General features: G+C 33.7%; 2 protein-coding genes and 1 non-coding gene across 3 annotated transcripts; 1 reads left to right on the top strand and 2 right to left on the bottom strand.

Moving 5' to 3' along the window:
• Nucleotides 1-2745: 2745 nt before the first annotated feature.
• Nucleotides 2746-27026, top strand: LOC128158570 (uncharacterized). Its single transcript, XM_052821451.1, has 20 exons — nucleotides 2746-3024; nucleotides 3544-3624; nucleotides 12638-12747; nucleotides 12983-13054; nucleotides 14109-14234; nucleotides 17588-17665; nucleotides 17866-17947; nucleotides 18547-18608; nucleotides 19023-19093; nucleotides 19294-19363; nucleotides 19744-20032; nucleotides 20389-20488; nucleotides 20834-20945; nucleotides 21613-21685; nucleotides 23153-23220; nucleotides 23609-23669; nucleotides 23801-25252; nucleotides 25455-25651; nucleotides 25831-25877; nucleotides 26390-27026. The coding sequence occupies exons 1-20, from the start codon at nucleotides 2958-2960 to the stop codon at nucleotides 26466-26468; spliced, it is 3297 nt and encodes a 1098-aa protein (XP_052677411.1). The 5' UTR covers nucleotides 2746-2957; the 3' UTR covers nucleotides 26469-27026.
• Nucleotides 3823-12613, bottom strand: LOC128158571 (uncharacterized). The gene is made up of 2 exons (XM_052821452.1): nucleotides 11147-12613; nucleotides 3823-5488 (listed from the first exon to the last, which is right to left on the bottom strand). The coding sequence occupies exons 1-2, from the start codon at nucleotides 11421-11423 to the stop codon at nucleotides 5001-5003; spliced, it is 765 nt and encodes a 254-aa protein (XP_052677412.1). The 5' UTR covers nucleotides 11424-12613; the 3' UTR covers nucleotides 3823-5000.
• Trnag-ucc (transfer RNA glycine (anticodon UCC)) lies at nucleotides 17319-17390 on the bottom strand. Its single transcript has one exon. It is a non-coding gene; the product is annotated as a tRNA-Gly (tRNA).
• Nucleotides 27027-27043: the final 17 nt, after the last annotated feature.

Genomic DNA, 27043 nt, shown 5'->3' with positions numbered 1-27043 from the left:
AATAAAGACATGCCAATAAATAGATTAAGTATAACATTATCAAAGTATAACAATAATTATAGTAAATGACAAACAATATTGTATTATTTTAGTTTAAAGAGGTACCATAGCATGTTATCATTCGTAAATTTACCCACATTGGAAAAAAAAATTCCTTGTTTTCAATATTGAGTAACCAAGAGTTTTTCTTCTTCATCTAAAGCTGAAAAAGTTGGACATTTGCTTTTAATTAACTGATATATTTCTTTTCTTTGGTGGTCATATTTTCCACATGTAATCAAAAAAATGATTTTCATCATCTATATACTGTTAGAATTACATATATTACATAATCGATCTTTTCTAGAGATGTTGGTAAATCTACCAACTTCAATTTTCAATTTGAAAGGAAATTCTTAAATCAATTACATTCAGATTTCCTGTGGTCAAAGTTTTTAACTATTGATAAATAATTTTCATAACCCCAATTTTGTTTGAGTTTTACGTACATAATGTGCTTAATATGTCATCAGTATAGCTTTGTTGACTTGTATACCATTTTTTTTTACATAATAATCTAATAGTATTTTATGACAGTCTGACTTCAATTTATGTTTTCCATAATAAATCACTTCATATTAAATATTCAGAATTGTTCTTAATTTTGTACAAGAAGATTTTTACTACATTCATATGGACAAATTTTCAAATCTATACATGTTCCAACTTTTGACAATCTGACAATTAATATCATGATGCAAGGCCTCGAGCCTTCGTAATTCAGACAATAGTGCAAAATTTGTACTTTTCCTGTGAACACCAAGAATATATTTACAGAATTTGAGGTGAATTCTTTCACAAGGTAAATTTCTAAAACAGTCGCCACTTCTCGCATTTTAGGAATATTTTAGTAAATATATTGCTTGCATCCCATTGACCCATTATTCTGCTTTATGTATAAGAATTACTTTAATGGTGGAGTCAAATACATGTATACTGGTTTTAATTCCAAGATTTAAATTAATAAAATCATTTCTCAATTTGTAAATATGCTTTTAACGCTTTTTATAGAGCTAGAATCTTGCTTCATGAAAACTTCGAATTCCAGATACGGTAAGGTGGACTCCAATACAATTGTACGTGTATCTGTTACACAGTCTATCATGCTATTTTGGAACAATAATTTTTGCGAAACATTACAACCAGCTTTATTAATTAAATTAAGATCATATACTTTAGTTTTCTAAATGTTTACCTTTATAGACACCAATCAGAAGATATACATGTATGTTTGAATCTATCAAGTGATATTATGCAACTTTCTGATGAAGTACTGTATCTATCACCATATGTTCAATTTTGATGTTTGATTTTCCCTTATATTACCGTAGATTAATAGATTATCATGGTTAAGCTACCGTAACGGTAGAGCTAGGTAGTTTTTACGACCTTGGACGCAGCCCTGATAAACTCTACATTTGCATTGTCCTCAAACTATTAAAGTACATGCATGTACCACCCTCGGGGCCCGTCTTGCATCAAACCTAGCTTAGGACAATGTTGTACATCAATTTTCTTTCATATTCATGTAGATACATCTATATGAAAAACTGGTCCTCTGTCAACAATAACATACATGTATTAATAAATGTCATAATTACTTGCAGTCCAAGAACTGTTCCATGGGTTGATACTATATGATTCATAAATCTATTAAGTCTGAAATTTCAGGGCAGGGCAATCGACAATCCTTGACCGAATGTGCTACGATTCATATACCCACGTTGACTATATTTCGCATAATTAAATGCAGTCAATGTTAATTAATCTAAGTGACACAGTAGTATAAAAATACAGTCACAAAGATATTTGTTGCTAGCTGTTTAAAATACAAAGATTTATATGCTTTGTCCCGTAAATTCCACAAAGTTAATTGTACTGTGTAAATCAATTTTATTTTACCCGAGATGATATATTCATACGTGCATATTAATTTTATATGATGCACTTATATATGCGACACATGAGAATTCATGTAAGTATACTGTGTTTTCGGTGTATATTCCACCGGCAGTTTTACTGATGTGAAATAATTTACTAACTATAAAAATTTGGATATTTTGGAATTTCTGTACTGGCCTTTGTGGTACAAATGTTTCTTATGTTAAACATAAAGCCAATAGTGAAAAATAATATAATTTAATTAATTGTTGCTTGACAGCATTCATCATGTTTTAACAGGGGCGTATATGTACATCCATCTTCGCTAGCCAAGGGTTTTCGGTCCGCTTTGCTCCCCATAAACCCTTGGGTCTACGGGGAGCAAAGTGGACCGAAAACCCTTGGCTAGCGAAGATGATGTACATAATATTCCCTGGTTTTAATAAATTTTGCGTAACAGAAGGACTTCGCATCATGTTTTTGTTGGTGTAATTGATAAATTAACCGCTTGCAAAAATCATCTCTCTTTCTCTCTTGAATAAATATATATCACGCTTGCATACCCAGCAATTTTGTGTTTGCACTTCGTCCAAGGTCTAGATTTAATATCGAGCTCGGAATACAGTGTCTTATTCTTTTCGTTCCTTGAACTCAAATCTTTAAAAAAACTATATTCATTCACTTTATCTCCACGATGTCTACGTAGTTCTCATAAAATTTCACTGTCTTGCCGAACAAATACGGCAATTAAATTAAATGATTTAAGGTTCAATATTGATTCGACATTTTTAATTTTTTTTCGTTTTAACATTTTTTTTCATTGTTACAACTTTCAACCACTTCCGCTTCGCATACGTCATTTTCAGCAGAAATTGGGCTGGCAAAACTGACGTGGCATTGACAGAAAAATCCTATTTACGTTGTCACAGAGACGAGTTGTGTACTAAGAGTATATTTACATTAACTCTAAGGCATTTTCTCTCCAAATCGTTCAATTATTTTGCATTTAAAATCGGATTTAGGCATTGTGGTTGAAAATGGGACTGACCATCTCCAGTCTGTTCAATCGTCTGTTTGGCAAGAGAGCCATGAGGATCCTTATGGGTAAGGTTACCTTAAATGCTCGGTACCCGATGTGTTGTCGTTTTATTTTTTGTTACCACTATAATCTTTAGATAGCCATTGCTGGAAGATTTAACCTGTTGATGGTGTACCTTTATGAAGAAAAAAACGGGGATGACAGCTTTCATTAATCATAGACTCTGGGCCAAATTTTTTTTAACAAACTGTGTATAGGATTTAATTTCTTCTCAGTAATCATTACATTTTTTTTAAATTTTTAATTAATAATTAGGTAACAGATTCGTCTCAAATATACAAAGTTGGATCCGTCTACATATTTTTTGTAACATCAGCAAGCTAAAGTGATTATAAGGTCATATTAGTGATATTACTTTTGTTGGTTTTAATTTTAAATGTTAAACGAGTCTTGAGATCCATATTCCATTTTTTATTGATTTGCTTTTAATATTTTGCTACTATTTCAATACATGTAGCTTTGCTGTGTTTAGTTGCAATATTTTGCTGTTAATGAAATAATGTATTTGTATTCATTTTTTTTAGTCGGACTTGATGCAGCTGGAAAAACAACAATCTTATACAAGTTGAAACTTGGAGAAATTGTCACCACTATTCCCACAATTGGTAACTTACAGCTATCATTTTTCTAAAAAAACTTCAGTATTCTCAAATGTCATGACTCAAGTGTTGCAATACATCAAAATAGTGTAAATATGAATGATGAAATGTTATTCTTTTATTGACATTGTGAAGTTTGAAAAAAATATTCAAAGGAGGAAAAACAATAGAAGTTTTACATGTGTAACCGGAACCAGTACGACAAGGGCAATAACTCTTGTGATCAAAGTAACTCTAATGTCAAATACTGGCTCAGATAAAAATCAACCCAGGTAAGGGGATTCCTGAACTATGGTCAACACTTGTAATGAAAACACCAGTAAGATTTAACACAATTTATTAATGTTTATAGAGTTGATTTAAGTCAAGGATAGCAACAAGAATTTTATAATAATAGACAAAAATATGGGAATTAACAAACAGAAATACTCAAAGGGAAAATTACTCTGAAAATATGTATAATCTGAATTTATAATGAACTGATATTACAATGGATACTTGATAATTGAATTAATTTCTACAATTAATAAAAAAATAGGAAAATGCAAAAATGCCAAATAATTGCCAAAAATCAAAATATGCTCCTACTGGGCCACCATAGAATCTAAAAATAGATTTAATAATAACAGACGAGGAACGATGAATAAGGAACGAGCTACATCTCTATAAATATTAAATTTCTCCTCTATGACAAATAAATGTAAAAATGACTAAGATAATCCTCCTTATAAAAATAAGTTATCTACAACACCTTAAACCAGGACTGGGAAAGGGAAAACCTATCTAAACTTACACTCTAAACCTTAAGGAAAATCTGTATTATAAAAAAGAAATGCTTTAAACCCTACAAAAATGAACTAAATCCTAACTCTACATAAATCATGCTTTCTTATACTAAACCTAACTCTAACCTATTCATAGCTGTAAAACCAAGAGGTTTAAGTGCCAAGAATAGAAAGGGAAACTTACCATAAGGTAATCACTCCCTAACCCAAGTAAAGAAAACTGACCGAACACTCTCTTATATATACTTGTATTCTATTCACTAATTTTAACCAATGAAAACCAAAGAAACTAGACTAACTTAGCCAATCAGAGAACAGGTAACTTTATAACTTAGGCCAAAGTGACAACATGGATACTATTTCCTGTAGAAATGTAACTATAAATAGGATAATTTTTAACTTGTTCAAAATATGAGAGTAGAAAGAATTAAATGATCAACAGTAAGTATTTGAACCTTAGGAATGACAATAAACTGTTTAAACTGTAAAAACTTCAAGAAAAATGCAAACTGAATAATGAAAATAAACAAATTTGTTACATTCCTCCCCCCTTAAAAATAAACAAAATCACAGATTTTGTTTAACTACATATAAATGTCAAAAGTGAAGAGGTTTCATGTCCCTAGCATTATAAAATGTTGGGAGGTTAAAAAGTGGTGTAGAAGAGGCTGATGCTCGACGTCTGGCTTCTGCTGCCCTGTCCCTGGCGTCCCTATGTATAGAAGGCAAGGGCATATCTATCTGTCCAGGATTACAGTATCTTGGGTTCTTAATGTTCCGACACAAAATACACCCCTGAAGTCCTGGGTGTTTCTTATCCCAATGCTTACGGATTGGCGAAATTTTAAAAGCTCTGAAGGAGCATCCTTCCTTAGGACAATGATACACCGGCACAAATTCCTTATGAAATTTTATGAAGTGGGCCCTGTACGATCCTATTTTGTGAAAGACGTGCTCCCCAGATGGACAGCTAGGAATGGAACACGCTTGTCCATCTGAGGGCCACTCCTTAGGAAAAGATGTACCAAAGAGCTCCTCCATCTCCTCTTGTTCAACTGATAACTGTAAAACATCGGCCATCCTAGCTGAAAATAAAAGAATAATCGGATAACCCAGATTAATGATAGAATTGCAAGCATTTCTCAATTGTAAATAACCTACTCCGAAATAACTGATGATAAAATCTTAAATTCTAAGACTTTATTGTAAACTGTACTATATAAAGGGTAATTCAATAGCTATCTATTCAAAATATGTTTTCTCCTATAGAAAAACATCTAAACTAAAAGATGCCTAAATGCATCTCTCCCTATAGATAAACTATATGAAAAACCGTAGGGTTGCTTCTAGTTCAGTACAAGGGAGATAAACTAAGGATCATCTACGGAAAGCATTAATCTAAGAATGCTAAACTCTCAATGATTCGTATCTATGTATTACCGATACTAGATATTAAAAATATCTATCATGTACTGTTTTGACTTCTAGATAATTATATTAGAAGATACCATCATGTTTTAATAATTAAAACACTTAACTATCCTTTATCCAATAAAGTTCAAATACAGTATAACCTGAAGGTTAATTTCAAGAGCAAGAAATAAAACAACTCAGAAACACAAACAAAACAACCAGCAATCTAGATGTGACTAGTAATTTATAATTAAACTTTTAATTTTACCTCTATGTATCAGTAATGTTATGCTATCCTGACATACTAAACAAAAATTTAATCAACTCTATAATTGTTTAATGAATAATAAAGAAAAATATAAAAACAGACTATGTACATAAGGCATAAAAATAATAAAATATGCCTAGATACTGGTTCAAGTTGAGTAGACAACTGGAGGTTTAATTCTTCTACCCCATCTTGACTGTCTGAAAGGTTCAGCACTGGGCACAGTAAAATCTGGTGAAGCAGAATCTATCTCTGCATCTTCAGGCTCAAAAGACTCTGAAGATTCTAACCTGCTAAATTCAGGGGGTTCTATAGACTCGTCTAAAAGGGTATCTACTGGTAACCAGTTTTTAGGTGGAAGTATACCTTCATAGGGTTTAAGTTGGTCAACATGAATTACTTTCAAAGGACTTTTGGGATCTCTCTGTATTTGATACGTTACATCTGTGATCTTTTTGGTCACTTTGTAAGGTCCCGTCCAACCCAGACCTAATTTTACACCTGCTGCTGGTGGATACCACCTCCAAACAAAATCATTTTCAGAAAATTCTCTGGGTTTAAGACCCCTATCATAAAATTTCTTTTGTTTGACAGCTGATTTTCTTAAATTTTCAGATACAAAGCCATAAGTATCGGCTAGAACTATCTGTAACCACTCTACATATTTAATAGGGCACACCGGAGTTGGAGAAGAAGGAGGATTTCCTATGATAAGATCTACTGGGCTTACTGTCTCACGTCCTAACATGATTCTATTCGGAGAACAACCAGTACTCTCTTGTACAGTAGACCTATAGGCTGTAAGGACATAGGGAAGATTATCATCCCAATTATCTCTATTCTTATTTGCATAGGAAGATAGCATTTGCAATAATGTCCTATTCATTCTCTCAACTAAACCATCTGACTGTGGCCTATATGGAGTAGTGCGTGTCTTCTGAATGCCTAATTTTGAACACAGAACACTAAAAAGTTCCGACTCAAACTCACGACCTTGATCTGAGTGTAACTGTTTTGGACAACCAAACTTACAGAAAAACTCTGTTACTATCTTGTCTCCAACTGTCAATGCAGTATGATCAGGTACTGCCCAAGCTTCAGACCACTTAGAGAAATAATCACAGAGAACTATAATGTACTCGTTACCATTATTTGTGCGGGGTAAAGGACCTACTATATCTATGCCTACTCTGTCTAAAGGAGCACCAATGACTGACTGATGAAGAGGTGATTTACTAAAACCTGGACCAGCTTTTGCCCTAGCACAAACATCACACTCTTTACACCACCTTTTAATGTCTGTAGACATACCAGGCCAATACACTCTACGCTTGACTGCCTTGATGGTACGGTCCCTGCCTAAGTGACCAGAAGTTCTATTATCATGCAATTCATGCAATATCTTGGACCTAATTTGTCTTGGAGCAATTAATAACAAAGTCTCCCTATCATTTGGTCCAATCCATCTATAATACAGCATGTTGTTCTTAACTATCAAAGATTCCCATAAACCATAGTAGGTTTTTAAATCAGGAGCTGCATCCAAAACCACATTTCTAGGGGGTTTTACAGAGTAATTTTCTTTCAAATTCATGATTTGTCTAATTGCAGGCTCTTGATGTTGCCAAGTTCTTAATTGATCAACTGACCAAGTATCTAACCAGTTAGGCACTATTTCTGAATCACAACTTGCATCATTGTCATCCGTAGAATTGTCAGATTCTGACTCCATCAAATCGAACCTTTCTATGGTTCTAACGGAAACAATCCCGGCGGGCAAGGACAATGTATTACTGTCCATTTGCTCGGGCACTGTAACTGTTTGACCACCAGAATCATGACAATCCCCCCAATGACAATCAGGACAATCCATGCGCTTACAATAACTGGGAGGTCGTCTAGACAAACCATCAGCATTACAATGCAACCTGCCTGGCCTATGTTGAATGGTAAAATCATATGTCTCTAAAACTGAAAGCCATCTAGCCAATATCCCTTCTGGATTTTTGAAATTTTTGAGCCATATAAGCGATGCATGATCGGTTCTGATCGTAAAATGTCTACCCCACAAGAAATGTCGATATTGCCTGATAAATGTAACTACTGCTAACAATTCCTTGTAAGTGGTACAGTATCTGACTTGAGACTTGTTTAATGTCCTACTGGCATAAGCAATAACCTTCTCCTCACCATTTTGTATCTGTGATAAGACAGCACCTATTCCTGACATGCTAGCATCTGTATCTAGAATAAATTCTGATGTGCTATCTGGATATGCTAATATAGGAGCTGTACAAAGAAGTTCTTTAAGTTTCTCAAAGGAGTTCTGACATTGAAGAGTCCAACAAAATTTCTTTCCTTTTCTAGTCAAATAAGTTAACGAAGAAGCAATGGTAGAAAACTCAGGGATGAACCTCCTATAATATCCAGCTAAACCCAAGAAACTTCTAACATCAGACACATTTTTGGGGACAGGCCATTCCTTAACTTTTTCAAGTTTACTAGGATCACACTGAATACCTTTGTCTGAAACTATGTGACCTAAAAATGGCACTTCTTTCTGAAATAAGACACACTTGGAAGGTTTCAATGTTAAACTGGCTGATCTAAGTCTATCAAACACTAGCTTAAGATTTTGCAAAGCTTGGTCAAAAGATTTTCCAAAGACAATGATATCATCTAAATAACAGAGGCATTTTTCCCATCTAAGACCTCTAAGAACTAACTCAATTAACCTCTCATAGCAACTGGGAGCATTACACATGCCAAAAGGTAATACTTTGAACTGAAATAACCCCATGTGAGTAGAAAATGCTGTTTTATGGTTATCTTTTTCCTCCATTTCCATCTGCCAATACCCAGAAACTAAATCTAATGTGCTAAAATAAGAAGCACCTGTTAAAGAATCAAGGGATTCATCAATCCTAGGCAAGGGATAAGCATCTTTCTTGGTAACTGAGTTAAGTTGTCTATAATCAACGCAGAATCTCCATGACCCATCTTTCTTAGCAACTAACAATAATGGAGCTGACCAAGGACTTTCACTAGGTTCAATCACATCATTTCGAGCATCTTTGCAATTTCATTTTCAACAATTTCTCTCTGAGAATATGGAAGTCTACGAGGTGGAATCTTGATGGGTTTAGAATCCCCAGTATCCATACTATGTTTGACAAGATTAGTTCTTCCAAACTTACCATCAGGTCCAACAAAAATATCTTGATATTCTGTCAAAAGCTGTAACAACTGACATTTTTCTGTTTCAGACAACTTGTCACAAGATCTTTCATAAAGAGACTGTAAATGCAAAGGGAGGACTGAAGCAACATGTTCACCTTCAGGTGAATCTGACTGCACAATATCAACCTCATGTACAGAAGCTACTGTCGTGTGTTTCTTGATTCTTACAGGCCTATTTGAAATATTTACAATTGAAAACAAAATCTTCTCTGGATTTACCAAAGTTCTAGCGACTAACAGACCCTTCTGAGACAAAAATTGAAATGGCTCAAGCAAACTATTTACAGATTTGTCAACACTTCCAACTGAATAAGCAGGAACTACTACTTCACAATCAGGGGGAACAACTATGTTTTTAGCAACTCTGACTCTTGCACAAACAGGACCTGTCTCTCTTTCTAACTGGATAGACTGACCTCCAATAACTAAGAGACCTCTAGATATCTGAAATATCACATCATTGTTCTCTAAGAAATCCATTCCAATTATTCCTCTCAAATTTCCTAATTCAGCAACAATGAACTCATGACAAAACCCAATCTCTCCTATTTCAAATTCTAAGTCAATCTTCCCCAAAACTTTCATATCTCTACCATCAGCTGTTGACAAGGACAATGAACAAGGTTTCAAAGGGGGTCTTTTATCTAAAGTCATAAAAACATGTGCATCTAATAAACAAGCCTGTGAACCAGTGTCAACTAAAAACATATTTACATTCTGACCTAGCACACATCTGACACTAAAACATGACTTCTGTACTAAATTCACTTGAATTCTCTGAGTAGCCCTAATATCACAAGAATCAAAGGTCACACTATGGGCTTCTAGGGTAACCCCTACTTGTTTTCCTGAGCATTTACAGACTGGGATGAAGCAGAGTTAGTGTTATTTTGATCCTCGTTCAAAGGGACATAAGTGTTTGGAGCTTTACAATATTTTGCTATATGACCCAACATTTTACAGTTGTAACACTTTACAGCTTTTCCTGACTGGCTTAATCCTCCTCGATGTCTATTAGACAATTTGTTAATGCTAATCTCCAAAGACTTTATTGCACTTAACAACTCATCAGGGGACTTAACTTCACTAGACTGTACAGAAGAAACATAAGGTTTAGTGATGGAGAGTTGTGGCCCCTTAATTGCTTCGAATTCTGTAGCTGAAGAAATGGCACTCTCTAATGTATTAGGGTGATGTAAAATGACATGCGACCTAATGTCACTATTCCCAATACCATTCATGAATTGCTCTACAATGATTATCTCCCTATTTGAGTAAGACATGTCCGGGAAAGCTAAATTTCCTAGTCTCCTGAGAGCATACCCATAATCAGAGGGAGTTTCACCTGATTTGCGAGAACGAGATCTAAACTCTACTCTATATGCAACTGTACGTTCCTGTGGACAAAACCGACTTGCTAAAATGGACCTAAGTGAATTATAATCCTTCAACTGACTCCGAGATAGGTCACCTAATATTCTTTGTGCCTCCCCCCTTAAGGACATAATAAGCTGTTGAGACATTTCCTCATAGGACCACTTGTTCCAAAGAGATACTTGTTCAAAATGCACTAGGTAATCTTGCCAAGCTACACTTTTACCATCAAATTTGTCTGGCTCTTTCTCTTTTCTTAACCTGTGCCTATTGGAGTTATCTCTGGGGAAGGAAGACAAAGTTGTCTCTAACCCATCTTGAGCTCTCTCATTTCTTTCACTCTGTGCCAAGTTTATTTGTGCAGGTGCTCGACTCTCATTCATTTCTGTCGCACTTGCTAGAGGAGTCTCTGTCTCTCTTACTTGCTCATGCACACCTGATATATTACCAAATGATATGTGGCGTCTGCGTCTTATGGTCTGCTCAAGCTCTGCTCTGCATCTCTGGTAGTCAGATGTAAGGTCTTGAAGAGCTTTCTCCAAATCTGAAATTTGGGTGTTAATGTGCTCTCTTTCACTCTCACTCACTCTCTCTACAGGAGGGGATGTTGACTGTCTACTTCGTGACAAAAGTTTACTTCTAGCACCTTGTGAGGGATTAACATTAACTCTAGGAGTAGATGTAGCTCGCCCTACACTATCAAAAATAGAATTAAGTGAAGCCATGGTTTCTATTCAGGAATCCTGGTCACGGCACCAAAATTATGTAACCGGAACCAGTACGACAAGGGCAATAACTCTTGTGATCAAAGTAACTCTAATGTCAAATACTGGCTCAGATAAAAATCAACCCAGGTAAGGGGATTCCTGAACTATGGTCAACACTTGTAATGAAAACACCAGTAAGATTTAACACAATTTATTAATGTTTATAGAGTTGATTTAAGTCAAGGATAGCAACAAGAATTTTATAATAATAGACAAAAATATGGGAATTAACAAACAGAAATACTCAAAGGGAAAATTACTCTGAAAATATGTATAATCTGAATTTATAATGAACTGATATTACAATGGATACTTGATAATTGAATTAATTTCTACAATTAATAAAAAAATAGGAAAATGCAAAAATGCCAAATAATTGCCAAAAATCAAAATATGCTCCTACTGGGCCACCATAGAATCTAAAAATAGATTTAATAATAACAGACGAGGAACGATGAATAAGGAACGAGCTACATCTCTATAAATATTAAATTTCTCCTCTATGACAAATAAATGTAAAAATGACTAAGATAATCCTCCTTATAAAAATAAGTTATCTACAACACCTTAAACCAGGACTGGGAAAGGGAAAACCTATCTAAACTTACACTCTAAACCTTAAGGAAAATCTGTATTATAAAAAAGAAATGCTTTAAACCCTACAAAAATGAACTAAATCCTAACTCTACATAAATCATGCTTTCTTATACTAAACCTAACTCTAACCTATTCATAGCTGTAAAACCAAGAGGTTTAAGTGCCAAGAATAGAAAGGGAAACTTACCATAAGGTAATCACTCCCTAACCCAAGTAAAGAAAACTGACCGAACACTCTCTTATATATACTTGTATTCTATTCACTAATTTTAACCAATGAAAACCAAAGAAACTAGACTAACTTAGCCAATCAGAGAACAGGTAACTTTATAACTTAGGCCAAAGTGACAACATGGATACTATTTCCTGTAGAAATGTAACTATAAATAGGATAATTTTTAACTTGTTCAAAATATGAGAGTAGAAAGAATTAAATGATCAACAGTAAGTATTTGAACCTTAGGAATGACAATAAACTGTTTAAACTGTAAAAACTTCAAGAAAAATGCAAACTGAATAATGAAAATAAACAAATTTGTTACACATGCAACTTATGAAAATGATTTATCATTCAGGTTTCAATGTGGAGACCGTTGAATACAAAAACATCAGTTTCACTGTATGGGACGTTGGTGGTCAGGACAAAATTCGACCTCTATGGAGACACTATTTCCAGAATACTCACGTATGTTCTCAATTTTTTTTCTGAAATTTAAAATTTATAAAAATTAATGTGGAAAAAAGAAAAAAAAAAATACAGCAAGTCATACCACATTGAAATACAGTTTCTCTTATCTTTAATTTTGAAGATAATCTAAACATGATTCTTGATATGTTAATATACTAGAAATTATGGCATGTTAACATACCAGTGCTGTTAAGTTTTTGGCAGCAATTATTTTTGTGATTATTTGTTTTAGGGCCTAATTTTTGTTGTGGACAGTAATGACAGAGAAAGAGTAGAAGAAGCTAGAGCTGAACTGAAGAAAATGGTAAATTTACTCACGAAAAAAAAAGAGATGAAAATTATTCAATTACATGTACATAATATAATGATGCTGATATCGAATGGTCATTATAACTTAATGAAAGGGGATTGTGTAATCCCACTTGGTGCCATGATTTGAGACGGGCTCTTGCAATGATGTAGTATTGTGTAAATTTGCTCATTAAAAAAAAAGAGATGAAAATTATTCAATTACATAATATAATGATGCTGATATCGAATGGTCATCATAACTTAATAACGAAAGGGGATTTTGTAATCCCACTTGGTGCTATGATTTGAGACGGGCTCTTGCAATGATGTAGTATTGTGTAAATTGTCAAGTGAAATGTATGACTTGTCATTTTCAATTTGGTTTTCTGTGCATATTATTGTCTGATTGCTGAATACAAGTAGCTTCAAATAATTCCGACTTTTCAAATATGCATGTAGGGCTCAATTTTGTTTCAAGGATTTTATCTAAACTGATATATTTTTCTTTACTTCATAATGTTTTGTACAGGGTTGTCTCTAAAAATTGAAGTAGATGGAAGAAATAAAAAAGTAGGAGGGGGTCTAGGGGTCTTGCTTATAGCTACATTGTGTTGAAATGCAATAATAGCCAGGTAATTAAGGCATTATATGTGAGGGAATTCTCCGCCTCCCGGGTCTTAGAGACAACCCTGTTTGTAATTTAATCCTATTCTCTGAGATATCAGCATTCAAAGATTTTCTATGGTTACACTTTTATAGATTATGATAAAATTAATTTTAAAATAATTGAATTTGACTTACTTTCATCTTACAAACGATGATTTATTAAAGAAATTTGTGTATTCTAAATTTCAGAAACCGAAAAAAATAAGACTTCATAAGAATGATTAAATGTAGTTCTCACTCCACAGTGTAAAGCTAAAATCCAATAGATTTACTCTAGTAAACTAACGTTAACTCTAGCATGTCTAGTAGTTTACTGAAAACATAAATTTTCAGAGGTGTTATTTCTTCTGTATTAATGATTTTTGGAAACATCTGTAATTTCGATGATTTTGTTTTAATAGCTGGAGGAGGATGAGCTCAGAGATGCCATTTTATTGGTGTTTGCTAACAAGCAGGATCTTCCTAATGCTATGTCAGCATCAGAAATCACAGAGAAACTGGGACTCAGTGCATTACGAGGACGAAAGGTAAGCCTTTCATCAAACAGAACATCTACATTTACATATTTTATGAATGAGAAGCTAAAATTGAAGACAGCATTCAGTATTATGCATTTTTCACTCCAAAATTTGTAAATGAGAGTTTTGAAATTGATGTTTAAATTTAAAATAGTTAAGATCATATTGAAAATAAGTACATGAATGTAAAAATAAAAAATAAACCTCTATTCAGATGACGTCATAATGTAGAAATGATATCATGAAGATCATCTTATTTTTAAAAATTAACATATGCCACAAAAATTATACCATTAAAGGCATTAAATTTTTTTTTCCCACAGTGGTATATTCAGAGCACATGTGCCACACAAGGAACAGGATTATACGAAGGACTTGATTGGCTCTCGAATGAGCTGTCTAACCAATGAGAAGCCGTGTTGTGTGAGAAACAAAAGAATTTCCTTGCAGATTTGCATTTATTTGTTCTAGCATTCAGCCATTAGCCATATTACGATCAGAACAAAAGTGTTGTCAAAAAACCTTGTGGGGGAATTTTATGTACTGTGTACACTGGAAGATCATTCGGCAAACCCTTGTGTCTCCTTATAGGAGGGACAGGGGTCACTTGTGTCATCATTATTAACGATAAAAAAAAAAAAACTTAAACAAGAAAGGATGTTGCTGTATAAATTATTAAATTATGTTTGCATTGTTTGTATATGAGACCTGCATTAATGTGTTTAAAGCTGTAGATTTATAGTTTCGTTTTCCTCATTCCAGAATGTTTTTCTTAGATTCTGTGACCAATATCTATTGTCAGGCCCTTCAATGTAATTACAGTCAAAGTGCTTTGTACATTTTGTGTTGAAAACAAATAGCTTACACATACAATAAGACATGTACATATCCATTTAAATGCAGTTCCTGGACCATCTTATAGTCCTGTTTCATTAATACTATTTTACATCAAGGCTATTTTACGTTGTCACTACATGTACTAGTCTGTTGATATCTGATACATGTTATGATATCAAATGCCATTTGATGTACAATTCCCAAGCAACAAATCTTGTTTAGAAATTAAACTTCAAACTGTTAAGTTGAAACTGTATTCACTTTGACTACAAAACAAAGATTTCACAACGCGTGGAATTTTCAGAGAGACTGTTGTCTTGTTCAATACTTGTAGTACCGTGTGAAAAAAAGGGGCATGCTTTTAAAAGATACATTTGAAAATTCTTTGTAAATACATTTACCCGGTACATAAAAAAGATAATGTGAAAGAGCAAAGCTAGAGCACCTTGCTGTGTTGTAGTATAGATAGAATATGGTGTTACGAGTGCTTAAGCCTTCTGACAAAAATCACACTTTCAGCATTATGTTTCATTACACATTCTATCACAAATGGATGAACTTGTTTTGCATATTTCTTATCTTTTTTTCTTCAAAGGTGTATGGGAAATGGTTTTTCTAACTTGTAAGCAGTTTTATGCAGATTTTTTCTGGTTATATGAATTTTAGTACATGTTCCTGAATTTTGTTTTTAAATTTTTGAGAAATAGTAGTAGTTATTATTTATTATATGATGTAAATTTTGTTCTGACCTGTTGATTAATACATGTAGTTCAAACCCTTAAAGGTTAAAATGATATCATAAAGTGAAATAAGTATTTTTCTTTGCCTATATTTTCCCCCCATTTCTATGAATGTATTAAAAATCAATTTGAACATGCTTGTTTGACAGGCCATGGTAAGAGGGAGAGAGAGAAAGAGATGGAGAGAAAGGATGAAAGATATTTTTTTATGGAGACACTCTGTTCTCTGTAATGATTTAATATATGAATAAATTGTGATAAAAAGGCAACATGATTTTCCTGTTTATTCACGTCACCTAGATGTAAATTCAGAAAATTTCATCTGAAAACAGAAATCATGTATTCCACAATACATACACCTCTACATGAAGCTGTTCAGTATTAGTCTAGAACCATTCTATCAAGACCTTGGACTTTTGGTAAGACGTTACTACCTATTTCTTGTATTAAAACAAATAGAAGATGATGCTGGTTTTGACTGAAATATACACAGATTGCGTAATCTTAGCTCAAAAGCAATAAAAATCTTGTTCAGAGAGCCATGGCTGAGTGGCTAAAGATGAAATAGACAGGCCTACATCACATAGCTGTTTGACACAACTACGGTACTCAAAGTCCAAGCTTTTGTTGAAATGGTTATACCTCATGCATGTCATGTACTGTATACATAATGATAGTCTTGTGTGATATGCAGCACTTTGGAGTTTTATATGGTAAAGAAGATTTAGTGAAGAGGAATTAGCTATCGGTTGTTGTTCGAAAAAACATTGAGGGTCATATTCAAGTCAAAATTATACATGTGACATACAGATGATGAATGGACAACTATGAAACAATGGTAAAAATGAGATGATATCATTATCTTAATGTGAATAAGTATCCAACCTGAAGACGAGTCTGATCTGGATGAGTTAGTCATAATGAATAGGTTGCAAAACTGTACAGCTAGTAAATTGTGTTAGCAAACTGGGGGTCTGAAATGAATTTTCATCTTTAAATGATCAGCTGCTGATACAGTGTATTAACATGATTGTAATCTGAATCACAGTAAATATAAGTAAAAAAAATACATACAAAATGCAACAAAATTTATGATGTGTTTGATGATATACATATGTATCATATCAGAGACATAATATAAATTATGTCTCTAATCATATGTAATTTCGGTATTATATAGGACACCTCCATATTCTTTTGTGACATTCTTAATTCCTGTCACAATAAAAAATAACATAAAGAGTAATTTTATGATAACTTCCATAGTTGTTACCAAACAGCATAGTACAATTATTACCATGAATCTAAAGTCATGAGTTTGAGTCCTGCTCATTTTCTTTTTCTATAAAGAATTTTTTTTATATATTTTAGGTTAAATGGGGTAAAATTTGAAAATTCTAAAATGATGAAAGCATTTTGATTACAGTGTACTTTTTCTACCTAAACATCAACAGGTGTCCCATACCATATTAATTGCTTTACAAAATAAATAAATAACCTCTTAAAAAAAAAAACCTGCGTCGGCCGGGAATTGAACCCGGATCGACTGCTTGGAAGGCAACCATGCTGACCATTACACCACCGACGCTTGGTAAGTAAGGTAGTAAACACTATGATATTGTTTATTGTACATGCGCAGCCACTTTCAATACATTCGGATAATGGTCTCTTTCCCCATAAAGAGGTCCCGGAAATTACCGAGAAGTTACGAGTGTTAAGGTGGAAATACACAAATGGCGGGAAATACATAGCTCTTGTTTAGTGTATGGCAGTAATTTTTTAAAGATGTTGTCCCCGAAAACTCTTAAAAAGTTACCTAAAACCGTACATAGTCCAAAGGACTGGAGCTACCTTGAAATGAAGGTACGTATGATTAATGATCAACTTAAAGAATTTCATCGGTTCATTTTACTTCGTTCAGTGAATGATTCACAAATCTGCAAATCTACTAACGTTACCTAGCTTGCCTATATCTGTATACAATAGTGTAAGTTTAGGCTATTCCTAATTTTCAATTCATAGGAGTTATGAAGTAATTCGTTCACCCTTATTGACTTTTTAAGGAGATAGACAGCCTTCTCCGATGTCCTATTTGTTATGACTTCATGCACACTGCCATGATATTGCCAGAGTGTTCACACACCTGTAAGTACATGTACTAAGAAGACTGCACACAATATCTGAAGTGATTTAACAAACCAACAGGTAGTGTACGCTTTAGTCTCTTGTTTGTCCCAGTTACATATACCTTTTGAAGACCACATGCATGCAGTCAGCTGAAAATAACTAACCTAAAAGATTTAAAAGATTTTTCTTACTCTTGAGCATTTTTTGAGACAGACTATACATTTAACAGAAATTTTGAAGTTTTGTTGTAAAGGCAATAATCATGATGATAAAGTGGTAATTAGCAAGAATTGGCCTAAGTCCATTACAGTCGTAGAAGTTGGCTTCACTAGAATTTGTATTCAAAGTGGCTCAAATCTTGGCCTATTCTTTACTACAAGTCCAAAGCTAGTATCCTAACCAAGATTTGCATTGAAATCCATGCAGGACCTAAATTGAAAGTTAAATATTTTACTTTTGATTTGTTAGTTTAGTAATGTCACTAAACAATAGATATTCTATCTACAAATATCATGAAAAACCCATATATATCTCAAGATAGAAACCAGATCCATTGTCTTATTTGGAGAAATGTTTCTATACTGTTAACTTCATATTTAACTTTTGTTTTTGTGCAGTTTGCTCTTTCTGTATAAGACAACATTTGTCCCACACAAACCAGTGTCCAGCCTGCAACCATGTAAGTAGGAAATTCTACTTAGATCAGGCCCCGGGGCCATAAAACTTAGACGAGTTCACATAATGCAGTCAAGTAACCATGGTTTCTTTAAATGCAAATGGAATCAAATACACACCGGTACTTAGAACCATTTTATCAAGACCTTGGACTTTCTGTAGGATGTCACAATCTTTTTCTTGCATCAAAAAAAGTAAAAATGATACTGGTTTCAAGTGAAAGATACACAGATTGCGTATTTATAGCTCAAAAGCCAGACAAATCTTGTTGATTTTAAAGAGCCATGGCTGAGTGGCCAGAAATGATTTAGACAGGCCTTCGTCACATTGCTGTTTGACACAGCTACTCAAACTCCAAGCTCCAGTTAAAATGGTTCTAAAAAATATCTGTCAAATATTGAACATTTTGTATCTGTAGGGAGCTTGTGAAAACAACTTGAGAAACAACAGACTGGTTGACGATTTGATTATTCAGTTCAAAGCTATCAGGTACTATACTTGAAATATAGTGTGTTGAATCATATAAAATATTTTATATTTTACATGTGAGTGGGGAGGAGGGTTCAATGTGTTATGTGTCAAAGATTAATCCTTCTTCTTTGAATTAAATAATGTCAATGTATCTTTGGTATAACTGCCGATGTGAATGTGTTACATATTTTGATCAGTCACTAAATATTGTTTTCCAGGTCACTATTACTGGAAATTACACAGAAACACTCAAATGAAAGAGATAGCTATTTGAATCAAAGTAATGAGGTATGTGTATTACTGTAAATTCCTTATTTTACGCGGTACTTAATTCTGTGATTGACCCGTTTTGCATCAATCGCGAGGGTATGAAATCGCGAACGCCAAATTTTTTATCATAGTTCTCTTTAGTTTACATCTGTTTGTAAACAAACGCAAGATTTTGAAATCCGTGAGGGGTACTTCTCGCGATTTTACGCGAATGAAAATTTCTCACGATTAATTAGGAATTTACAGTATTGTAGAAACCCGTCATTAACAATTAAAGTAATACTTATATCAAAATGCATGACTTGATTTGAACATAGTTTTATAATACAGTACATATACATTAATATGAAAAATGTACTGCCACATGTATATTACATACAATTTTCATTTACTTTCAGACTGTGCTGCAAGAAAGCAAGACGCAGAAAAATCCACCTAATTCAAAGACAATTACCAGTAAACCTACTACTGTTATAGATGATGTCATTGACCTCATTTCTGAAGACGGTGAGGGGAAAGAAGACGATGTGAGTGAGGATTGGAAACTGAGAGAGAACAAGGAGAATCAAGGTATCTCCACCCCCGGGAAGTCGTTACCTGACAGAGATGGGGGTGGGGAATTGTCCACCCCGAGGAATCAGAGGTCATCCCTGCAGAGCATGTTCTCTCCCTCCCCAAAACAAATGGGTATTTCAGCATTTTGTATTTCAGTATTTTGTACATTTTTTAAAAATAGATTATATGTGTGTGTGTTTAATGGGCATTTGAGAATTTCACTGTGTACTTAGAGAATTTTTGGTATGATTTTTGATCATTTTAAATTGTTTGAATGTTCAAAATTTGAGGGGTTTTTCCCAAACTTGTTTATTATTTCATAAAACTAAAATGCTTTAATTAGTACATTGTAATTAAGTAATAAAAAAATGGATGTGTATCTTTCTCATCAATTTCATTACATACATGGTTCTCATCAGTTGGCTTTTGTGTACTGTATGGTAATCAATTGTATATATGTGTGTAAATAGATGTATGACTGATTTCAGTTTCCTGTCCTGTCTGTGGATTATCTCTCAGAGAGGGGGCCATGAATGACCATCTTGACTTGTGTCTTGGGGGAGAAGAGAAAAAGTCTGCTCTTAGAAAGTAAGTAGTCGATAAGGTCTGACATTTTAGTTTGACGTGTTCAAAATTAAAAACATGACACTGCAAAAGTCTATATGAGTAAAAAATTGGTAAATGTTTAATATAATCAAAGAATATTGCAGGCATACAGATTTTAATGTTTTGATAATGCTGCCAGCTGAAAGTATTTATTTTAATTCAGATGGAAAATTTTGTATTTTGATAACAAAGAAATATGATTATATTAAGTTTGTACATACTGTGTACACCACCTGTGATTATGCTACTATACAATATAACCTGAGACATTGATGGATAAGCCACATTCATCATATTTGGGACTTGATTTGAAATCAAATCTTTCAGACCAACTCCAAAAAGGAAACCAATGGCTAAGTTAGTCTACAACCTGATGTCAGAGAGAGACATCAAGAAAAAGCTGAAGGAGGTGGGACTGTCAACAGCTGGGGACAAGAAGGTATGGTAGATGAAGATGTAGGTAGAATGGATTATAAATGGATAGAGTTTCAGGGACGAGTCATGATAATTTTATCGCAGTCGGTGTCAGTGTGACCGTCTTGCACTAAAAATGTGCAGAATATTATTAAAGGTGTTCCTTTTTTATTTTCTTATTTTTGTATGTAAACTTACTGTTTTGAAAGGAAAAAAGAACATTTGATTTAGCTTTTAAAATAACCAAGAAAGTATAAGTCTCAAGTAATATTTTTCAAAAAGTATTTTTTGGTTTTGATTTTATGATCTTAACAAACTTCATTTACCAATGTACTTACATTTGAATTTAAAATAGATTTAGCATAAATCAAATTCTAAATCTATACATGTATAACACATTTTATACACATACTGCTGTAGATTCCCTATATTACGCAAGTACTTAATTCTGCGATTTAACCATTTTGAATCAAATGGCAAGAATATGAAATCAGGATCACCAAATTTTTAATTTGCGTTTAATTAGGAATCTACAGTACTTGTACGACTGTACAGAATTGCATTTTGAAGATCGAGCTTGATGTTTCATTTTTGATTTCAAGAATACACTTCATTTTTATTATGGCAGTTTGTTTAGATATGAGATTTGCAGAGACTAGGAAGCATTGGAATAATATGGTGTTTATTTGCAGACTCTGGTCAGAAGACATCATGATTTTGTGATGCTGTACAATTCTGAGTGTGATGCACTAAACCCCAAGTCAGGTATGTTTAATTTTATATATTATGCATTTATCAGTATACACAGATTTGTATTTATTAGCTTCTCAGTGACAATGTGTGCGTCAATCAGAAAATACTATGTCTAGCCTCTTGAAATGAAAGAAGTGCCCAGGACCCCCCAACTGAACCAAAATAAAAAGAAAGTTGAATAATATGCCAAATTTTCTAACACCAAGTTTAAGTGTTTGTTGTATAAAGACCTCATAATTGTTACAAAATTGAAATAAATGTGCATGCACCAGTTATCCAAACTAATACAGGGGCTGACAAATCCGATTGCCCGACGCCCGGGGCAAGTGGTTTTTCCGATCGAGCAAATAAAAAATCGATAGGGACTTGCCCGTGGGCAAGTGACTTTTTAAACTTTCGCATATGTACTGAAAATGAAAGTACCGTATTTTGCTGAACATAATACTCACTTTTTTCTAGAAAATTACGATCTAAAGGTGCTTAAATTATACACCACAATAGGATTTTGACGGAGTTTTTTTTTCAGGTGCAGCATAGGCTATATCATAATGAAATAAAATTCTAACTACTGTTCTTCAGATCGACTGTTCTTGTGTTTGTTTATCATAATGTTTAAAACTAATTTAATCTTTGTTAAAGTGTTTAATTGCAAAAACTGTTTTGATTATAATTTGACAATTTAACATCAATTTGAGCTGTTTATTCTATGTTCGACTTCTTTGAGCTGTGTTCACCGACTCCATGTACGCCGCCATAACTGATGTTAAAAATAGATGTGTGCCCGTTATCACTCACTAATCATAATCATAGCCTAGAACTTTTTTAAAATTTGAATATCAGGCTTAATATGATTAGATACAACTCCTAATGATTCATTTCACCTTTATTTTTAACACCTCTGTGGCCTAAATGAAATCATGGCCGTGAAGACGTGTGCGCTTGTGACCTATTATCTCGGACATTCACCTAAGGTGACAAAAATTATCAAAACACCCAAAACTGTTTATAAAATGTTTGTTTTTTACCTTTAAAACAAATCCAACTAAATATCAACATGTTATGTGTTGATTTTTTAACACACTGTCGAGAAAACCAAGAGGAAGAGATGTTGAATCAAAACTATATATTTTATGAAGAGTACTCATATTAAAAGTGGAAAAATTTAAAGTGAAGGGCAAAAACAGCGTACGGTATGTGTATTGTTATTTTTAATCACATAAAAGAATTTGGTTGGGCTAGTAGATATTGAGGTAGGGCAAGTAAATTTTGCCTTGCCACTTGCCCGAGGGCAAGTGCTTAAAAAATGTATTTGTCAGCCCCTTTAACATTAACAGTGGATTTATTCTTTATGGTAAAATATTTTAAACCCGAAAAATTATTTGATGAGCAAAGACAACTCAGTAACTTGGTTCATTTCTGCACCACATGTTACAGTCTACTTTTAGATTTAATGATCCCCATTTCCACTTTTATTTTTAGTGCAGGAGATAGTGAAAGAAGTGGAGAAAACGGAGAACATTAGAAACAGGAGCAGGACAGACCACAGTGTAAGGAAGCGTGGACTCCTTAAACAGTCCATGTGTACTCTTTTGTTATTCAGTGTATCATATTTTACATTAGATTATGAACTGCTATATGCTTGCTTAGTAAAAGTATATGTCATATTTAAAAGATTCTTTGGTATATTTTTCATTACATGCTTATTTTGATCAAAAGTTTTCTTATACCCATCTTTTTTATTATTCAAAGAAAATACATAGACATGTGGTATGTGTATGTTCAATGTTGCTGCATTATGAGAAAGAAGCAAGCAGCTGCATTTTGATTAGAGGCATACAAAAACATATGCATCTAATTCATCCTGTGTGTGAGTACCAGTGAGTAAGGTTTTAGGATAAAACCATTTGTATTAATGGTACTTGTATGTATTTTCAGAGGCTTCTTATTGAGAAAAATAGTTCACCTGCCACTATAGAAAAGGCCCAGAAGATTTACAGTAAGTATTCTAAAAAATAACTAGGGATAAAATGATTGCTACTTTTAATTATACTCGGTATATATAAGATTTAAGATTGCTGTATGTAGGGTCACTTCAGCTATAGTAGTTTAACCATGTTATGATTTCAGTGAAAAAACACAAGTCCCATTTCTCTGACTTGATAGCCGAGACAAAGAAGAGAATGAGAGAACAGAGAATGAAACAGAAGAAGTCATCAGACGGAAAAGATCCAGGCCTAGAGAGTGAGACAGAGACTTCAGTGACTGAGGCCAGTGACACGGGGACAGTGGGGACACAGAGCGAATCTGAGGGGGAGGGGAGGAGGATGTCCAGTAGGAACAGGAAGAGGGCAGCGATGGGACAGTGTGATGAGGAGGAGATGTTGTCAGTGAACCAGGATATTATTGAGATGTCCTCCCAAAGCGAGACTGAGGATGGAACTCGGAGGAAGTCAAGCCGAATGAAAGAGAAAGTCATCAGGGAGGAAGACATGGAAACAGAGAACTCAGGTGGAGATGGGAGTGAATTGGAGGTTGTTTCCCTGCAGAGTGAGACAGAAAGTGAAAGTAGGATATCGGTGAGGCATCAAGGGAAGAACATGTCAGATCAAGGGAAGACTGGTGGAAGTTGTGTGGAGGATGAGAGTGAAAGGGGGATGAAGAAATCTAGAAATTCAAAGGGAGCAAAAAAAGAGGTAGCAGAAGTAGATGAAGATTCTTACCAAGTCTCTCAGATTGAAACCGATGGAAAATTGAGGCGGAGGTCAGTGAGGAACAAAAACAAAATTGAAAGTAGCAAAGGTAATGAAAATGAAAGCACTGAAGATAAGGAACAAAATAATCAAAGAAGAACAAGAATCAGAAACACTTCTGTGAGTGCAATGACTAATTCTACAGAAGAAAGATCTAGTGGACAAGAAAGAAAAAGGGGAAGAAACACAGGTGATGAACCGGAAGAAAATAGATCTCAAAACCAAAGGCCTAGAAGGGGTACACAGAAATTACAGTCAGATCCAAATTCATCTACAGGCAAGAAGGCTTACTGTGAGGTAGATGCAGGGAAATCTTCTGAAGAAAAAGTGACTGAAATGGAGGTGGAATCAGATTTTCAAGAACAAGATGAATGCTCTGCAGAAAGGAATGAACCTGATTTGTTGAACATGGTGGATAAAGCTGACATCTCGTCGACTCTTCTAGGAAAAAATGGCCCTTCTAAATCCAAGTCATATAAAAATGAGGGAACTTTAAAAAGGAAAAAGAATTTAAAGCGTAGTCAGAATATTGATATTGAAGATGAAATGGTGGATGAACATGGTATTCATGAGGAGAAAAAAGATGTGGAACTTGAACCGAGTACTTGGTCAGATGATAAAGAGAAGGAAATGATGAAAAATGAAAATCTGATAGAGAGTTTGAATGGAGAAAAACACATCTCCATTAAAAACCAGACAGACAAAAGTGGTGGTTTTGTGGCTGATGGGTCTGGTTATGCATCATTGCAGACAACACCAAATGGGAAAGTGAAATCTGTAACTCCTGACCAACAAAATAAGGCAGGAAAATCTAAAAATCCAGAAAAAGGTACTAAAATCTAGTAGTGTCAGTTATATAATGTACTAATACATGATTAAGAACAGATTAGTAAATATATATGAGTCATACATTGTAGTGTCCAATGCAATGGTTCTCAGAGAGAGACATTTTATTGCATTTAATGTCTGTATTTGTTAGGCTAATATTATCTTTATTTATTAATTATTACATGTATTGCAATGTTTGGTAGATGACAGTCTCCATATAGATGAGACACCAGTGAAGGAGTATGATGTGGATAACATTTCCACCTTGTGGCCAGCACTAAGTGGAGAAGTGGATGTCTCCACATCAAGGACCCGTCATCTCTCCAGCATCTCCACCAAGAGTGACAAGTCCAACTGTAGTGATCTGTCCGCAGTCTTCTCTCCCATCAAAGATCTGAAGGTGACTTCTATTTCCTAGCACTGTAGCAGTACATATACAGTATATATGTGCAGCATATTTATTGTATTTAATTGGGTTTTTTTTAAATATTGTTTATAACATATTTTTTTTTTAGATATAATAATTTTTGCTCCTAAACATATAAGATACAGTTATGTTTTGTTCTTACCTCCACTTAGAACATGGAAGGGGAAGATGAAAAAACTGAAAGACTTCCTGTTAAAAGGTTTGAATTTGTTTCTTTTTCAATGTTTCTGTGTTTTCCATGCATTCAAATTAATATATGAAGCATGTGTTAACAAAAATGGTACTTATATTAAATTTAAAATAGCTTTCATCATATTAAGCACCTTTTGAACTGCCTTTGACTGATTGGATTGTGATTTAAAAAAAAAAAATTTCACAGAGGCTTGGCTTAAAATGCACTTACAGGTATCTTTAAAACACGCTGATTTACATGTAGGTGCCTTAGTAAAGAATAGTTTTTTTTTGAATTTTGAATACAATAACTTTATACACCAACAGTAGTTGGTTGATAATGAAAAAAAATACTTTTTTACCTGTACCAGGTATATGTTTGATTAAAGTTAAAATAAAAACCACATTGGGTTTTATTTATTATAATATTAGTTTAGAAGCACAGCATCACCAGGATGATCAAAAATCTCATTTTGGATGAGATAACCTTGGGGTTATGTTGAATGATTATAATAGTAATTTTTTGTCTTTCATGCATAGGGAGATTTCTGGTGACTTTGAGAACAGGAAGAGGAAACGACTGAGTGAACCAGCGTCCAGGAAACGCAGACGGACGTGATGGCTGCTTTCCTTTAGAAAGTTGTTCCAAGTACAGGACATTATGTGAACATCAGATGTTCTAATTAGTTATATTTAATTATAATCTATGAACTTTATCTCACAAGTACAATAACATATATTTATATATATATTAATTGGACTAGGTGCTTTTGTATATTTAAGTACATGTATTATTTTGTAAAAGGTTATAAATAATTATGACATATAAATTCTTCTCAATTTCGCATTAGTCATTCATTGTTAAAACTTTAGTGCAATACCTATAGAACACTATTGATGCATGTATATTTTGTCAAAAAAATCATATGCATTAAAAATATTGAAATGTTTTAATTGTTCTGTAGATCCCAAGTATTGGGAAACTTTGGATTGAGTTTTTTTTTTCTTCAAATCTTAATGTTTTGAAGATTAAGATACAATATATGTTGACTTTACCAAAAGTAAATGGGGCGTCATTTTCTGTTTTATAAGGAAGCATTGTTTTAATTATCAAATGCAATATGTTGGACATTTAGTTGTAAAAAAAGAAAATCATATAAAAACAAAAAAAAACTCAACTTGCTCAACAATCAT

The sequence above is a fragment of the Crassostrea angulata genome, chromosome 8 (assembly GCF_025612915.1).
Source record: "Crassostrea angulata isolate pt1a10 chromosome 8, ASM2561291v2, whole genome shotgun sequence".
Taxonomy (NCBI): Eukaryota; Metazoa; Mollusca; class Bivalvia; order Ostreida; family Ostreidae; genus Magallana; species Magallana angulata.
Note: the sequence above shows the minus strand (reverse complement) of the source record. Positions and strands in the feature narration are given on the sequence as shown.

Coding starts and splice junctions, on each gene's coding strand:
- LOC128158570 (XM_052821451.1), top strand. CDS start 2,958: ATGGGACTGACCATCTCCAGTCTGTTCAATCGTCTGTTTGGCAAGAGA. Junction 3,625..12,637: donor CACCACTATTCCCACAATTG/GTAACTTACAGC, acceptor TTTATCATTCAG/GTTTCAATGTGGAGACCGTT. Junction 23,670..23,800: donor AAAGGCCCAGAAGATTTACA/GTAAGTATTCTA, acceptor TTATGATTTCAG/TGAAAAAACACAAGTCCCAT.
- LOC128158571 (XM_052821452.1), bottom strand. CDS start 11,423: ATGGCTTCACTTAATTCTATTTTTGATAGTGTAGGGCGAGCTACATCT. Junction 5,489..11,146: donor CAGACGCCACATATCATTTG/GTAATATATCAG, acceptor TTTTATTTTCAG/CTAGGATGGCCGATGTTTTA.